The 17,526-nt window shown below is 40.0% G+C and overlaps 1 protein-coding gene across 2 annotated transcripts in view; it reads right to left on the bottom strand.

The window, feature by feature from the left end:
- LOC101344421 (phospholipid-transporting ATPase IB) overlaps positions 1-17,526 on the bottom strand; it is a 685,896-nt gene that overhangs the window by 153,210 nt on the left and 515,160 nt on the right. For both annotated transcript variants that reach the window (XM_023740920.1, XM_004386566.1), the window contains 3 exons: positions 2,672-2,733; positions 2,068-2,124; positions 507-614 (listed from right to left, as the gene is read on the bottom strand). In XM_023740920.1, the coding sequence (XP_023596688.1) occupies positions 507-614; positions 2,068-2,124; positions 2,672-2,733 (227 nt within the window). The remainder of the gene's footprint in view (positions 1-506; positions 615-2,067; positions 2,125-2,671; positions 2,734-17,526) is intronic.

Here is a 17,526-nt window from a genome sequence, read left to right as displayed (position 1 = left end):
AGTTCAAATCAAGTGAAGTAACACTTCTGTGTGACTTTTCAAAAGTTTAGAAATTCTGCGAAAGAGATGAATAATGAGATAGTCTGGTTAATTAATTTCCTAGTTAATAGAGTTGTCATATTTCTTTTCACAGGTGACCAATTATCAAATAATGAGTATAGCAATACACTTAACAATAAATAACACTATAATCGACATGGTCACTGGATTATGCATGACTCACAAGCATCTCCAGTTTTCCAAAGGCCACGGATGGTGCACACCAATAGTGTGTATAATTATTGGGTGATTTATAATGGAAAGGTGGGCATCCCAGGTAAGTCACAGGATACCAGCTGACACTTTTCACGCTACTCAAATTTTCAAATGCTGTTTCTATGGACTGGGCAACATTTTCCATGTGGTTTATTTCCTTACACATTTTGGTGGAAGCAAGTAATACCATGCTCACTGGAGGTCAGTTGACATGGAAAACATGCACACCCTCCACAATCAGTAGCACTCACCTGTCCTTTCATATCTGGAGCGATGGGAATGGTGGGCCAGATGGTGGAGTAGACGCCAAAGAACATCAGCCAGATCAGCATGCTTCCCCAGACTGCCAGGTGGCTGAACTGCAGAAGAAAATGGATGCTCAAGCCAGCTTCTCTATTTGCACAGGGAGATTTACCATAGCCCCACCTCTTGGCAGAATCCCTGTGTCCAAGCCACCTTTCCTTATGCAAAGATTCTGACCACTCACCAGTTGTTGGAGAGGCCAATCTTTCTAATTATCCTGTCTTAGAATGTTTAGCAATGAATTCAAGTAACTAGTGCCTCCAAACTACCCTAAAGATGCAGGTGCTTTGCCACCGTGGCAAACCCTCTTCTAGACCCATCCCGACATCCCACAGTGACAGCAGGCACTTCTCAATCCATCAGAAGGGTTTGCTCAGCTTGGGGTTATATAAAACAAGGTCTCATAAATCTAGTAAGAGAACGGTTGAAAAGACAAAATGGACAAGATGTTTTTATTTATTGTTTCAAGACTTCAATTATTTTTTCGATTTTCCAAAGAGGGTTTTGTTTGTTTGTTTAATCTGGAATAGATAGTACATCTTAACAACCTCCCTTTAAGCATCTACTGAGTTGTTAATTATTTCCTCCTTTGCTTTCTTAATACGATGGTCCTTCTTCCTTTCTTTTCACATTCCAATCCATCAGTAAGTTCTGCTAGCTTTTTTTTTTTTTTTTTTTTAAAGAAAAATGTATCCAGAATCTGACCACTTTTCAACATCTCTTCCTCTATCACCCCAGGCTAAGCCACCATCATCTCTCACCTGCAGTATTGCCCTTGTCCCTTAACTGATTCCCTGATTCCACACTTGCCCAATTCTACCTCCCACCCGTCTGTTCTTGGCATGGCATTAGATGAGCCTAGTTGAACAGCAGCCAAAAGGACATTCCTGACAGACAGACGGGAAGCACTGGCTATAATCCCCAAATTATGGAAATAATCAAAATGTCTAAAACAGGGGGCTGATTGTATAAATGATGGCACATTAGTATCAAAAGTAATACCCCTTCATCATGAACAATAATTCTGTAGAAGATATATGTTTAAGTGAAAAACCATTTAAACTACATGTTCTACAATGCATCATCTCATTAAAAATACACACATATGCACACAGAAAGCAAAGTCTGGAAAGTTACACAGCAGTGGTAAAATTTGGAAATTTTACCTTTTCGTGTTTGTCTCCCTGTATTTTCTGTATGTATGTGGTATACATATGAATGCAAATACGTGTGTGTGAACATATACATATTTTTTCACAATGACCATGTACACATTTGAAATGAGATGACTGTTAACAGTTTAGAGCTGTAGCGAATGCCCAGAAAATAAATCTCCAGGAAGCTTTGGATAGCAAATTTATTCTGATAAAGATCAAGCCACAATTTTTACATCTGGATTTTCAAGTAAGAAAGCTAGATATTTTTTATTGCCTTCCTAAGGCTTAACCAGAAATCATAGTGTAAAAAATGTCTATATTGGATAGAGGAACAATTCTTGAGAAAACTTACTTTAGTCCAAGCTGTAGTCTCCAAACCAGCTTTCAGACAAACGGTTACAACCACATACTGTGGGAAAAAAAGAGGAGATTGGAAAAATGTATCATTCTTGTGAATTATTTTAACCTTCCGTGAGGAAGCCCATGTTTCCCCTGCAGAGCTCCTCTGAGGCAGCGACACTCTGAAAGTGTCATCTCGGTAACAGATTCTCTAGGGGTTAGTTTTGGGGAACATACAGGTAGGTTTAGTTCAAGAAACACAGATTCTAGAGACTTCTCACAATAAATAGTTACTTTTGCCCTTTTCTTAGCTCAGAAGATTTGGGAAAAACCACCTTCCCGAGGGTTGTTTTTCATTTGTAGGTAGATGTACAAGAGCCACGTGGAAACAGGGCAGTCTGCTCTTTACCTGCCCAGCAACCTGCGCTCTGCAGAACCTTCTCTGAAAAATGAGGCCAGCATTTCCCAGGCATTCTGAACTTTAAGGAATTTATAATATATAGTTTAAGGGTTTGAAATAAATGGTAACAACCAGGAAACCCTTTTATCAAGGACTTCGAAAGATTAAATTCACACGTGCCATTTACGTATGGTTCAATAAAAAGAGATCAACTCACTGTGTAAACAATATTTCCAACAAATAAGTAGTCCGTGGCATGACCATTGGCCAAGACAGTATCTGAAAAATGAAGAGAGTACTGTTATTTTCCAGGGGCTGAGCCCTGCAAGCTACTTTATTAGAACAGAAAAATAGACCTTTAGAAACATCTAGGAAAAAAAAAAAAAAAAAAAAAAAAAATTAAAGGTATTTCAACATTGCATCTTCTATGATTCTAATGCTTCCTTTGCTTTCTGTCCCCTGGGAATTTTCTTACCCATATTCTCTCCAAATGACACAAACAAAATCAGGTTTCCAACAAACCAAATCAAACAACCAAACCTTAGCTCTGTGTTGAAATTTAAATTTTTATAAAAGATTAAAATCTTTTGACAGGTTAGTCAAAGGAAAGGAATAAGATCACATTAACCTATCTTTATGAAGTGCCAGAAGTGAGTATTTTTCGAGTGGTCATTTACTATTCATCTTTAATTTGGGCTAAATTGGTATTGTGGCCTGATACAAGAAGATAACTACATGACTGCAAAATCTATTCATAATTATTGAAATTAGAGAATTTAGGGGGATGTTCACTACTCAGGTTTTCAATGTAACTACATAAACTTTTGGTGTCTATAAATTGGTGGAGTGGAAACAGCTCAAGGAGCGATATCTAGAAAATACCACTAGGACTTTTGAAACTTTGGTGTGCATATCTGTTCCAATGTTTGTTTTTTTTCCTTTTTCAGGGTGACTATTACAATATACACAACAATCACTAAGGCAAAACTGTAGCAGAACTGCCTAATTCATACCAGCTAGGCCTGCTGAGAAAAGTCTGGTTTTTATCCTGAGGCATCAAAGCCTATTTTAAGAACAGGAACAGTCTTTGTATGACACTGCCAATCTCCTCTTATTCTCTTTTATACTTGAATTCAGACCTCTGGCCCACAGTCCAAGTATAGGAATTTTTGTGTTCAAATATCCAACCCAGTAGCTGCTGGGTTGAATGCATTTGGGTTCACCAATTTGCCCATGTTCCTGTTGGAGAATCCCACTTCTATTAAAGAACGAAGATCTTCTACTTCCCTAAAACAGTGTAATGATCAAGATATGTCATAGAACATGTAGAAATCCAGAGCCCCTGGATCCAGCTCTTGGCCTCACCCTTCTCCTGATTCTAGATAGGTAAATTAAGGGAAGATTAACGAGCTAAGTGGTATCAATGGGCCTATGTTAGGTACACACCTCAACTGAGGGAGTGCTACTAGGGGACATAAGAGGCTAGGAGAACAGGGAGAGAGATGGCCGAGGACCTAAAAAAAAAAAAAAAAAAAGATGATCTCATGGCCTGAGGAAAAGGTAGTGAAGAGAGGCCAGAAGTTTAGTCAAGGCTTCCTTAAAAGGGAAGAAAGGGGAAAACTTTGGACAAGTAAGGGAAAGGCTAAACCCCAAGAAGGCAACAAACTGATGTACTAGCAAAGAGTTGTTCGAAGTTGTGGAGGCTCACTTTTCAGTAATTGGTCATAAGACTACCTTAATAATAAATGTATCACTTTATATTGTGATGAGAATATACATAACAAAATATAAGTCAATGCAACAATTTCTGCATGTATAATTCAGTGACATTGATTATATTTTTCATGCTGTGCTACCACTATTTATATCCTTTTCAAATTATTCCATCACTAAAACTCAATGACCCCTCAGCAAAAACTCCTCTTCTCCCACCTTCTTCCCAACCCTGGTAACCACTAAATAATCCTTGGTTTCTATTTATTTGCTTGTTTCATATAAGTGAAATCATACAGTATTTATTCTTTTCGACTGATTTATTTCATTCAGAATGTTTTCAAGGTTCATCCATGCTGTAGCATGTATCAGGACTTCATTTCTCTTTATCACTGAGTAATATTCCATTGCATGGATATACCACGTTTTGTTTATCCATTCATCTGCTGTTGGACATTTTGATGGTTTGCACCTTTTGGCTGTGGTGAAAAGTTCTGCAATGAACACTGGTGTACAGGTTTCTGTCTGCATTCATGCTTTTACTTCTTCTGGGTACATACCCAGGATTAGGATTGCTGGGTTATATGGTAGTTTTATGTTCAACTTTTTGAGGAACTACCAAACTGCTTTCCACAGTGGCTGTAACATTTTACATTCCCACTAACAATGGATAAGAGTTCCAGTGTCTCCATAACCGGGTCTACCCCTGTCGTCTGTTGTCTAACTTTTTATTTTTTAACTTTTTTATCATTACCATTCTACTGGGGGTGAGATGAGGTGGTATCTCATTTTACTTTTGATTTGCATCACCTTAATGGCTAATGACACTGAGTATCTATGTGCTTTTTGGCGATTTGAATATCCTCTTTGGTGAAACGTCTGTTAAAGTCCTTTGCTCATTTCTTGATTGGGTTGTTTGTCTTTTTGTTGTTAAGTTGTAGAAGCTTTCAAAATATACTTTGCATACTAGACCCTTATTGGATATATTGTTCCTGATAATTTTATCCCAATCTGTAGGTTGTCTTTTCACTTTTTTGATGAAGTCCCTTGATGAACAAAAGTATTTCATATTTATGAGGTTCCAATTACCTATTTTGCCATTGGCTGCTTGTGCTTTTGTTGTCAAATTTGATAATCTATCATTAAAACTAGGTTCCACAGTCATGTCCCTATATTTTCTTCTATGGATTTTATGGTTTCAGATTTCACGGTGAGGTCCATGATCCATTTTCAGTTGGTTTCTGTGTACGGTGTGAGGCATGTATCTTGTTTCATTTTTTGCATGTGATAATCCCATTTTCCCAGCACCATTAATTGAAGAGACTCGTCCTTCCTCATTGAAGGACTTAGCACTCTTGTCAAAAATGAGTTGACCGTAGATGTGTGGATTTATTTCTGGACTCTTAAGTCTATTCCATTAGTCTAATTGTCTATTACTAAACTCTGGTGGCATAGTGGTTAAGAGCTAGGGCAGCTAACCAAAAGGTCAGCAGTTCAAATCCACCAGGTGCTTCTTGGAAACCGTATGGGGCAGTTCCACTCTGTCCTATAGGGTTGCTATGAGTCGGAATTGACTCGATGTCAATGCGTTTGGTTTTTTGGTTTGGCATACTAGTACCAATAGCCCTGGTGGTGCAGTGGTTGCAAACGCTCAGCTGCTAACCAAAGGTTGGCGATCTAAACCCACCAGCCACTCCACGGGAGAAAGACATGGCAGTCTGCTTTCATAAAGATTGCAGCCTTGGAAACTCTATAGGGCAGTTCTACTCTGTCCTATAGGGTTGCTGTGAGTCAGAAATGACTCAGGGGCAATGGTTTTGGTTTGGTATACCAGTACCAGGCCATTTTAATTACAGTGGCTTTATTATATTTTTTTGAAATCAGGAAGTATAGTTCTACTTTATTCTTCTTTTTTAAGATTGCTTTAGTTATTTGGAGTCCCTTGCCCTTCCATATAAATATGAGGACTGGCTTTTTCAATTCTGCCAAGAAGTCTTTTGGAATTTTGAAGAGGATTGCATTGAATTTATAGATTGATTTGGGTTGTATTGACATCTTAACTATATTAAGCCTTTCAATCCATGAACACAGAATGTCTTTCCATTTATTTACATCTTCTTTAATTTCTTTTAATAATTTTTTTGTAATTTTCTGTGTACAAGTCTTTTACTTTCTTGGTTGAATTTATTCCTAGATACTTTATTCTTTTAGATGCTACTGTAAATGGTAATGTTTCCTTAATTTCCTTTTCCACTTGCTTATTGATGATGTATAGCAAACCAACTGATTTTTGTGTGTCAACCTTGTACCCCACCACTTTACTGGATTCATTTATTAGTTCTAATAACTTTGTTATGGATTCTTTGGGATTTTCTGTGTATAGCATCAGATCATCTGTGAAAAGTGGTAGTTTTACTTCCTTCTCCCAATTTGGATACCTTTTACTTTTTTTCCCCTAGCCTAATTGCTCTGGCTAGGACTTCCAGAATGATGTTGCATAGTAGGTGAGAGTAGGCATCCCTGTCTTAAAAGCTTTCAGTCTTTCTCCATCGAGTATGATGTTAGCTGTAGGTTTTCCACAAATGCCCTTTATCATATTGAGAAATTTCCTTTCTATTGCTATCTTGTTGCATGTTGAAGTTTGTCAAATGTATTTTCTGTATAGATTGAGATGATCATGTGGTTCTTTTCCCTTATCCTATTAATGTGGTTTATTACGTTGATTGATTTTCTAATGTTGAACTACTCTTGCATTCCTGGGATAAATCCCACTTGATCATGGCATATAATCTTTTAAATATGCTTTCGGATTTGGTTTGCTAGTATTTTGTTTAGTATTTTTGCACCTATATCCAAGAGGAATATTGGTCTTCAGTTTTCTTTACTTGTGGTGTCTTTGCTGGCTTTGGTATCAGGGTAATGCTTGCCTCATAGAATGAATTAGGAAGTGTTCCTTCCTCTTCTATTGTCTGGAAAAGCTTAAATAGGATTGGGGTCACTTCTTCCATAGATGTTTTGTAGAATTTCCCAGTAAAGCCATCCTGTTCAGGAATTTTTCTTTGTTGGGAGGTTTTTAATTATTGATTCAATTTCTTCACTTGTTATAGGTCTGTTGAGATTCAATACTTCTTCTTGAGTCAATGTAGGAAATTATGTGTTTCAAGAAATTTGTCCATTTCCTATAATTGGCATTCAACTGTTCATAGTTTTCCCTTATAATCCTTTTTATTTCTGTAGAGTTGGTTGTAATGTCATTTCTAATTTTAGATATTTTTATCTTCTCTTTCTTTGTCAGTCTAGCCAGGAGTTTGTCAATTTTATTGATCTTTTTAAAAAAAGCAACTTCTAATTTTGTTGTTTATCTCTATTGTTTTTCTATTTTCTATTTCCTTTATTTCTGTTCTGATCTTTATTATTTCCCTTCTTCTGGTAGCTTTGGGCTTAGTTTGCCCTTCCTTTTCTAGTTCCTCAAGTTGTAGAGTTAGGTTATTGATGTGGAACCTGTCTTCTTTTTTAACGTAGGCATTTACTGCTATAAATTTCCCTTTAAGTACTGCCTTCATTACATCCCATAGATTTTAGTATGCTGTGTTTTCATAATAAATGTATCACTTTTAAAGGCATGTCTCAGTAAAGAAACACTTGAGATTAGACAGGAGACCACTTCTTTGATTCTAAACATACAAGACCATAGCCTTGAAAGGAATAGTTGTTTAAAGTCTACGTTATGCCAGGCACTATTGTGGGAAGTGAGGAGACAAGGTCCCTGTGTTTATGGAGCTTACATTGTAGTGAAGGAGACGGAAGATAAATACATAAACAAATAGCTAGACAACAAAATGCCAGGTGAAATAAATGCTCTGAAGAAAAACAAAGTAGGGTAATAGAACAGACGGTGACAGGGAGCTGCCATTTTGACAGAGTGTTCAAGAAAAATTGTTCTGAAGTGGTGACATTTGAGCAGATATGAATGATACAGGGAGTGAGTTAAATAAATATGTGAGGGGAGAGTATTCCAGGCAGAGAGAAGAGAAATTGTCCACAGCCTGATGAGCTCAAAGACCCTCAGGAAGGCCAGTTTGGCTGGAGAGCACAGGGGGAAAGAAAAGAGAGTGCTCAGTTCTAATTGAGAAAATTAACATGGGCCATGGTGAGGAGTTTGGATTTCTTAATTTTGATAAGAAATCACTGGAGGGTTCTGAGTAGGGAGTGAAATGACATGTTATGCTCTAAAAGTAATATTCCAGCTTTTATGTGTGTCAGAGTAGAACTGAGCTCCATAGTATTTTCATGGCTGTGATCTTTCAGAAGCAGATCACCCGTCCTTTCTATAGAGGTGCCTGTGGATGGGTTTGAACCACCAATCTTTCAGTTAGTAGCCAAGTATATTAACCATTTGCACCACCCAGGGACTCTTGGACCACAAGGAATGAAAGAAGACAACTTCAAGGGGAAAAACAGACTAAGAAGTACTCATTTGAAATGCCAACACCTAATGGGAAAGTACTTTCTAGGGAAAAAGTAACGTAGAGAAAAAATTATGTTCTCATGATAGAAATTCTAAGACCAATATGCACCACATAAGAAAATATACACAGTGTGCAAATCAAGGGAGCAGGAGTCATTCCTTAAGCCTGGCCTTTAATTATGAGTTAGTGTGGGACATTGTATTAGTCCAGGGTTTCCAGCTTAGGCACTACTGATATTTGGGGCTGGATCATTCCCTGTGTGTGTCGGGGGTGGGGGCGTCTGTCCTGTGCCTTGTAAGATGTTTAGCAGCATCCCAAGCCTCTACCCACTAGATGCCATTAGCCGCCCCGCCCCCAACTGACAACCAAAAATGTCTTCTCCACACATTATCACATGTCCCCTGGGGTAAAACCACATTAGGTTGAGAACTCCTGCGTTAGAAGACAGAAAGATGAGCTGGAATCGATAGTGATAAAGTATTGTTGTTGTTGTTGGGTGCCATTGAGTTGTTTCCAGTGGCACAGAGTAGAATTGCTCCCATAGGGTTTTCTAGGTTGTAATCTTTATGGGAGCAGATTGCCAGGTCTTTTCCCCTGTAGAGCAGCTGGTAGGTTCGAACCACTGACCTTTCAGTTATCAGTCGAGTGCTTAACTGTTGCTCCACCAGGGCTCCTAGTGATTAAATAAAAGGGTCTAATGCAGAGAAAAAACCCACTTCTCTTTAGCAGGTGAAGGAAGAGAAAATATGGTGGCTATGACTGTCCACTATGACCAGGGGGCATGGCATGTGACGGTGAGAAAGTGGTGTCTGGCTTCAGTACAAAGTGATACAATTTACAAGGCTGGACAGAACCTAAAAGGGAGCTAAATAAAAAGAGGAAAACTCATTGATCACCTCTGGATTAGGAGCAAACTTATGAAGAAAGCACCTCCATGGTGACATTTAAGACTATTTAACACTATGCTGGCAACTTAGTAAGAAGAGAGGAAAGAGATAGGGAAGTCCAAAAGACATTTTCCAATTTGGCTTCTAGAGTTCTGAAATACATTCATTTTTAACTTCTCATGATACTGAATGCTATTGGCATTTGATAAAATGTTTACACTGAAGGTAATTTGAACAGCAAACTTTTTTTTAGGCTAGGATAAATCTAGTATTTCAGCTCATCATTTTGAAGGCAGAACTCAACATTGCATTTCAGTTTTCTGCTTAGGAAAGCATAGCTTCTTCCCAAGTCAAAACTAATACCATCTGGAAATAATTTATGACCTTGGAGGAGAAACTCCCAAACCAACGTGAGATTCTGGGCCAAGAGCCTCCGAAGAGACAGCATCCTCTAAACAAATCACAGCCCATCAGTCTGCACACCCTACTGGGGAAACCCCCGCAGAATGGAGAGTTCTCTTATTGGTTATATTCAATTGTTTTAATAGCAAATGCCCATAGGCATTATTCCTTGTTAAAACCTGCCAATACAATAGTCCTGAAGAAAAGAACAGAAGTCCAAAGAAATTGTTTGTGGATGAACACATTAATAAATTACAGCTTGCTGATAATTCAAGGCTAGAAAATCCTAATTGGATTTTCCAGCATATTCCTGAAGCATGTTGCTTACAAAATATTTCTTCCCACTTTGCCTAGTCAGAGATTACTGTTTAAAATTCTACCACTTCTCTCAAGAAAACTTCTTCCCTGTAGTTTGGCTGTCTTTATTTTAGTCAAATATTTAAAATTTGAAATGAAATTTTTTGATGGGGGGAAAAGACTTTTAAAATCAAGGTGAGTAACTGGTTTCCCAAGCCAGCTTTCAAACACTTTTTAACCACCATCTGTGCAAGTTATGGGGGCAGTGGTGGTTCAGTGGTATAATTCTCGCCTGCTATCCGGGAGATTCGAGTTCGATGCCCAGCCAATGCACCTCATATGCAGCCACCACGTGTCTGTCAGTGGAGGCTTGTGATGCTGAACAGGATGTAGTGGAGCTTCCAGACTAAGACAGACTAGGAAGAAAGGTCTGGTGATCTACTTTCAAAAATCAGCCAACGAAAGTCCTATGGAGCACAACCATCTGATCTGCAACCCATCATGCGGATGGCGCAGGACTGGGCAGTGTTTTGTTCTGTCGTGCATGGGGTCACCATGAGTAGGGGGCTGACTCTATGGCAGCCAACAACAATAACATATAAATTACAGTAATAACTCTTCAGAGAAAGCAACATGGAATGATATAGATGAGTATTTCCGGATGTGGAGGCATTGAGAGGGGAAAAGACATTTCAGCCCAAAAATAAATAAATAAATAAAAAATCAGTAAGCGCTCAGCTGCCAACCAAAATGTTGGCAGTTTGAACCCACCTAGCATCTCCACGGGAGAAAGACCTGGAGATCTGCTCCCATAAAGATTACCTCCACCTCAAAAAACAAAACAAAACAAAACCCACCGCTGTCGAGTCGATTCTGACTCACAGCGACCCAATAGGACAGAGTAGAACTGCCCCCAAAGAGTTTCCAAAGCTAACTGCCACATTTTTCTCCCACAGGGCAGCTGGTAGGTTTGAACTGTTGACCCTTCAGTTAGCAGCCGAATGTTTAACCACTGCACCACCAGCGCTCTTGTTCGTAAAGATTACAGTCTAGAAAACATTCTGGGGCAGTTTTACTCTGTCACATGGGGTTCCTATGAGTTGAAAATCTACTCAATGGCACCTAACAACAACAACAACAAAAGCGAAGCCTGTGGATGGAGTTAGACAGACGCCATTGAATAGTAAGCTGTGTAAGGTGGGATGGGGACTGGAATATGGTGTTAGGTGCCAGACCAGTGAGGTCAGTTGGGATCAAACCATAAGAGGCTCTACATGTCCCTATAAAAGGGATCCAACAAAAAGTGCATATGGACATCCCACTTTGGTGAGTGGTGTCTGGGGTCTTAAAAGCTAGCGAGCGGCCATCTAAGATGCATCAGTTGGTCCCAACCCACCCAGAGTAAGGGAGAATGGAGAACACCATAGACACAAGGAAAGTATTAGCCCAAGAGACAGAAAGGGCCATGTAAACCAGAGACTTCATCAGCCTGAGACCAGAAGAACTAGCTGGTGGCTGGCTACCACCAACGACTGCCCTGACAGGGAACACAACAGAGAGTCTGGATGGAACAGCAGAAAAGTGGGGTGCAGAACTCAAATTCTAGTAAAAAGACCAGACTTAATGGTCTGACTGAAACTGGGAGAACTCTGGAAGCCATGGCCCCTGAATCTCTGTTAGCCCCAAACTAAAACCATTCCAGAGGTCAACTCTTCAGACAAAGATTAGACTGGACTATGGGACATAAAATAATACTTGTGAAGAGAGTGCTTCTTAGCTCAAGTAGATGCATGAGACTAAATGGGCAGCTCCTGTCTAGACATGAGATGAAAAGGCAAAGAGGATCAGGAGCTGGATGAACAGACACAGGAAACCTGCAATGAAAAGGAGTGTGCTGTCACAGTATGGGGAGAGCAACTGGGGTCACATAACACTGTGTCTATAAATTTTTGTATGAGAGACTGACTTGAATTATAAACTTGCACTTAAAGAACCACAATAAAAATAAATAAAAAAGAAAGAAATATTAAAGATTAAAAAAAAAAGTGCATATGGAGCGATAAGATCTGCCTAAAACTTTGTTTCCTTGTCTTAAATAGTATTGTGCTGGGTGTTTTCTAAGGGAATCTCATCATTAGTACTCAAAGGCTTAAAAGAGCACCAGAAAGGTAAGAATAATTCACCTCCCTCTTGTATCAGAAGGGAGAAAGGTGTAATAGTCTGCTTCTGTTAAGATTTACAGCCTTGGAAACCCTTTGGGGCAGTTCTATACTGTCCTATAGGGTTTCTATAAGTCAGAATCAACTCAATGGCACTGGGTTTTTGTTTGATTTTCTTGCATCAGAACTGCTGGAATTTAACTGTATGAACCTGAGATCATCAGCCATTTGCAGATCAAGGATCGAATCCATCCTCAGAGGAAAGCTGAAATGAGACAGGAGGGCGCTACTTGTCCCAAATGTCATTAGTGCAGGGGAGGATTCCACAGGGCAGAGCACCTAAAAGCTCAGGGCCTAAGAGCAGGAAAAATTCCCCTTCTGCTCTGTTTGATAAAACATGAAGTCACATTTGGGCTAGATCTGAGTGTGATCACATGTGATTTCAAACCTAATGTTAGGATGTTGTTGTTGGTTGCTGTCAAATCAGCTTCGACTCATGGTGATCTTATGTATAACAGAACGAAACATTGCCTGCTCCTGCACTGTCTCCAGCACTAGTTTGGACTATGTTTTGTTGTAATCCATAGGGTTTTCATTGGCTAATTTTTAGAAGATCGCCAGGCCTTTCTTCCTAGTCTTAGTCTGGGAGCTCTACTGAAACTTGTCCACCACGGGTGACCCTGCTGTTATTTGACATACCACTGACGTAGTTTCCAGCATCATAGCAACATGCAAACCACCACAGTATGACAAACTGACAGACAGGTGGTGGAATGTAATGATGGTGCTTATTATACATATATATTAAGTGTTACACAATGATAAAGAGATGGAAACACTGTCTTGGGGAGCCAGCACATTCTCTTAGAGGCCAATGCAATGTTATGGCTTCAGCAGCAGTTGAGTCCACCCTTCTAGACATATATATTAAAGTATCTGCAAAATGTATTTGGATCCAGGCAGCTACATACATGTAGAATTAGCCACATGAGGTTTGAAAACACAGTCCATAAAACAGACAATTGTGAACAACTGGGACAAAACCACACGCCCCCCTGCACATTAGTAGCAACAGCTCAAAAATGTTGCGTGCAAAAACCTCTTTGCAAATATCTGTGGGAAAAGTCACTGTCTGTAAAAAAAAAAAAAAAAAAGTATGTCTCATTTTTGAAACAGACATAAATGATCAAGGAACTTATTTCAGAATAGTCCAAAAGCCTAGGTTGATGACATTTAATAAATATTCCATTTCAATTAAATGCTCATGAAAGTCATTACATCATTACCCATCTAAACCACAAAATGTACTCCGAATTGGCTCTGACAAAAAGCAACATTTGAAGACAAAGTTACAGTGTAGAACCATATAGCCAGAAAAGGTAGGGTTCAATAAGTAAGAAAACAGATGGGTCCGTCTAAATACAGTACGTATTTTTAATTTCATAAGAGTCCGTGGGACACCTGAATTGAAAAGCTCAGGCGGTGCCTCGCCATAGCTGACGCAGTGGGGAGAATTAAGGCAGCAGTGGCACCAGTCCCCGACATCAAGGCTTTTGCCAAGAAATTTTGGTCGGGAGCAGATGCCAAGTTTCTCCTGTTTTCCCAGTTCTCACCCTTTTACTTAAGACCCTTCCACCGGCACTATTTCGAAACAGCCCAAATTCCAGAAGATTATCTGAGTCCCCTCTCCCCCACCTCACTCTCTGGTTCTCTTTAGACTTCAGAGGTTCAAAGAAGGTACACAGCCAACTAGCTACTATAAGATTTATGTCAAGAATGAAGATTAGCCCAAGCTTCAAATAACTAATTTCCAAATACACTTTTAGAATTTAGCCTGTTCTTACGTGGGGACTATCTGTACTGTAATTGAAACTATTCTTTCTGCTTCCAATACCACATATTAACGAAGGGAAACAAATGTATTTTTTTTTTAACTTTCTCTTTAAAGAAGAGATAAAAATTGGAAGGAGCTTTATAAAAGGTAGAGTTTATACAAGTGTTAGTGATTATAGTTACACTCTTAACAAGCGCTGGGTTAACTTCCTGGTTATGTAAGCTTTCTGCTGAATTTTTTCCATTCTATTGACATTTCTGCTGGATAAAGTTAAGAACGGGAAATTCGAACTGTAATGTTTCTCTTTTTGCACTTTTGTTTACTAAAAATAGGAAGTAAAATGATGCAAAGTAAACTTCACTGTCAATGTCAAACAGTCACCTAGTGTGGCTACAAACCCATTTCTTATTCCTGAAAACATGGCTAAACGACAGTTCCCAGCGCCTTGTACCTAGACAGGGACCTGCAAGGTAAGGACCAGCATGAATCCAGTCCCCAAAACGTGGAGATTGATCCAGTCCTCACATTTCCACTTCTCCATCCTCATCACCAGCCGCCTCCTCTGACTCTAGCCACCCACAGCTAGGTCAGAGCTCGAAAGTTCAAAGGACATCATCCTTCAGACTGCCACATAAGCAGATGCCAGCCGTAAGTTTTGGGGGGTCCACACAGCACCCCAATCTTATGCCCTGCTGGCCACCAATTTGGGGTTGGTTTCCCACTATGCCTTCAGGATGCTAGCTTGGGGGTCCACACAACACCCTTATTTTCTGATGTGCTGGCTTCTACTGTCCCTTTGGGTTCAAAAATTCACTGGAACAACTCACAGAATTCACAGACAGTATGCCATACTTACAACTTCAGGTTTATTGTAGCCAAAATGATACAAATGACATGCATAGGACAAGGTCTGGGTTCCCAATGTGGACTTTCCATGTCCCAACGGATACACTACCATCCCCTCCCCCCGCCAGAGCATATGTTCTTGCCAACCAGGAAGCTCTCTGAGCCTTAGGTTCCAAGATTTTATTGACCAGTCCTGCATGAGAGGCTAAATTATGCCTTCTGGGGCTGGTTGTTATCGGCCTCCCAGGTGAGACTTTTCTGGTCTGGCCAGTCGCCACACACCAGCACAAATCTTCAGGTACGGCCTGCAAGTCCCAGATCAAAGCACCCCAATTACTCCAAGGGCTACTTCTCTGGAGCCAAGGACAAAGGCCAACTTATTTGGGGTAAGACTAGGTCCTTTACCCCACAGGTCCCTTGACTCATTCTTGCCAATCATACATGCGTAAGAGTGATGGATAACCTTTTCCCTCCTGTCAAAGACAGTTCAGATCACGTATCCTTCTCCTTACTCTCTGCTCCCCCAGTTGTCAAGGCTCAGGATGAACACATGGACCAGTCACTAAATGCAGCCCCATGACAATGCATTCCTCCATTAGTGGTGACCTGAGTGAGAAATAAACCTTTATTGGCTAAACTTTTCCTTCCATGGCTAGTAAATCTTGATTCAACTTCTGGCTAAAGTTATGAGGGTAAAATCTGGGAACCCTGGCTCATGCTTCTTATGGTATTACACCAATCTTAACTCTTTGAAATATATGTGATTAAAAAAAAAAACCAAAAAACTCAGTAGCTATGGAGTCAATTCTGACTCATGGCAACACTTTGTGTGTCAGAGTAGAACCGTGCTCCATAGTGTTTTCAGTGGCTGAGTTTTTGGAAGTAGATCACCAAGTCTTTTTTCTGAGGCACCTCTGGGTGGACTCGAACCAATAACCTTTACAGTTAGTAGTCCAGGGCTTAACCGTCTGCACCACCAGGGACTCCTTATGTGTGATATAGAATTTATTCAAAGAGACATTGAAACGTAGACATATTTAACTGAATGAAAACAATAATCCTTCCAGCCCAATTCTGTTTCCCAACAGTGCTACAGAATGTGTGAGGCAGAACACAGCTATTATATAGAAAAATAAACTCTAAAGGTGGAGCTTTATCTTAGTAGTTTTTACTTTGTTTAAAACAAACCAAAGCAGAAAAAAGCAAAAAGCAAAAACAAAAACTTGAGCTTGAATTTGCTTATTACGATGACTGAGTCAGTAACGAGTGACTTAGGTTTATAAGCGCCAGTTTCATTTGTTTAAATCTAAAACGCTTCCAGGGTGTCTTGCCTGTTTAGTTTTTAATAAGCAAAATTCCACCTGCTTCGTTTATTTGCTTCAGGATTTTATGAACTTTAGCCACACTCTGTCCTCTCAAGAGGTTTCCCAAATGGCAGAGGCCACATTCAGTTACCACGCCCCTCATTTTCCCCTGGAGCATTTAATGATGGTCTTCCGATCTTTCCCCTTTAGTTTAGACCTTTTAAAACCATGACAGGACTGTCAATGCTTTTAAATGGGAGCAAGATGCCAGCTTAGTGTTTCACACAGCCTTACGTTAAACTCTAGCCTTTTGCTGGTCTTTGTGACTATAGTAGCACATCTTCCTGACAGGTTTAGGACACAGTACAATCAGGTAGAATTAGGGAAGTATTAATTCATGCAGTACTGGACCCTTGTAATTCTACTTCCTCAACAGCCCCTTAATCCATTCACTTCTCTCCACCGTTGTTGCCACTACGCTAGACTATGCAGCAGCCAACCAATTGGACACCAACAGTCATTCCTGCTGGTATGGTTATATTAAAATACATCAGATCATATGGCTCCCTGCTTAAAGCATGTCACGGTTTCCACTACACTTATGATCTGAAATGTTCACTTGTCCCAAAGACCTGGAAAGATCTGATCTCTTTAGGGGTCTCCATCCTCATCATCCCAAGGCAATCTGTGCCTTACACTCTGCCTCCCACCCCAAGCCTCTACCCACATATACCTGCTTTCACTTGCAATCCCACGCTCTTACCTCATGCTATTCCCTCAGCTGGAAATCCTTTTCTAAGCAAACTCCTTACTTAGCTCACTCCTACTTATCTTTCAAGGAGTCCCTGGGTGGTGCAAAGGGTTAATGTGCTTTGCTGCTAACCGAAAGATTTATGGTTTGGGTCTACCCAGAGGTGCCTTGGAAGAAAGGCCTGGAGATCTGCTTCCAAAAAATCAGCCATTGAGAACCCTATGGAGGTCAGTTCTACTCTGACACACACGCGGTTGCCATGAGTTGGGCTGACTCCATGGCATCTGGTTAAAAAAAAAAAAGACCTTTGCCTTTCTACATTCTCAGGGAGCTTGGCTCTATTAGTTTTCCATGGAAAACATTCCATTTTACCTTGACCTTCCTCCTCTGTGACACTTCCAGGCTCTGTC

Source organism: Trichechus manatus, unplaced genomic scaffold (genome assembly GCF_000243295.1).
Source record: "Trichechus manatus latirostris isolate Lorelei unplaced genomic scaffold, TriManLat1.0 scaffold00168, whole genome shotgun sequence".
Lineage (NCBI taxonomy): Eukaryota > Metazoa > Chordata > Mammalia > Sirenia > Trichechidae > Trichechus > Trichechus manatus.
The sequence above is the reverse complement of the archived record's forward strand: the minus strand, read 5'-3'. Positions and strand labels throughout refer to the sequence as shown.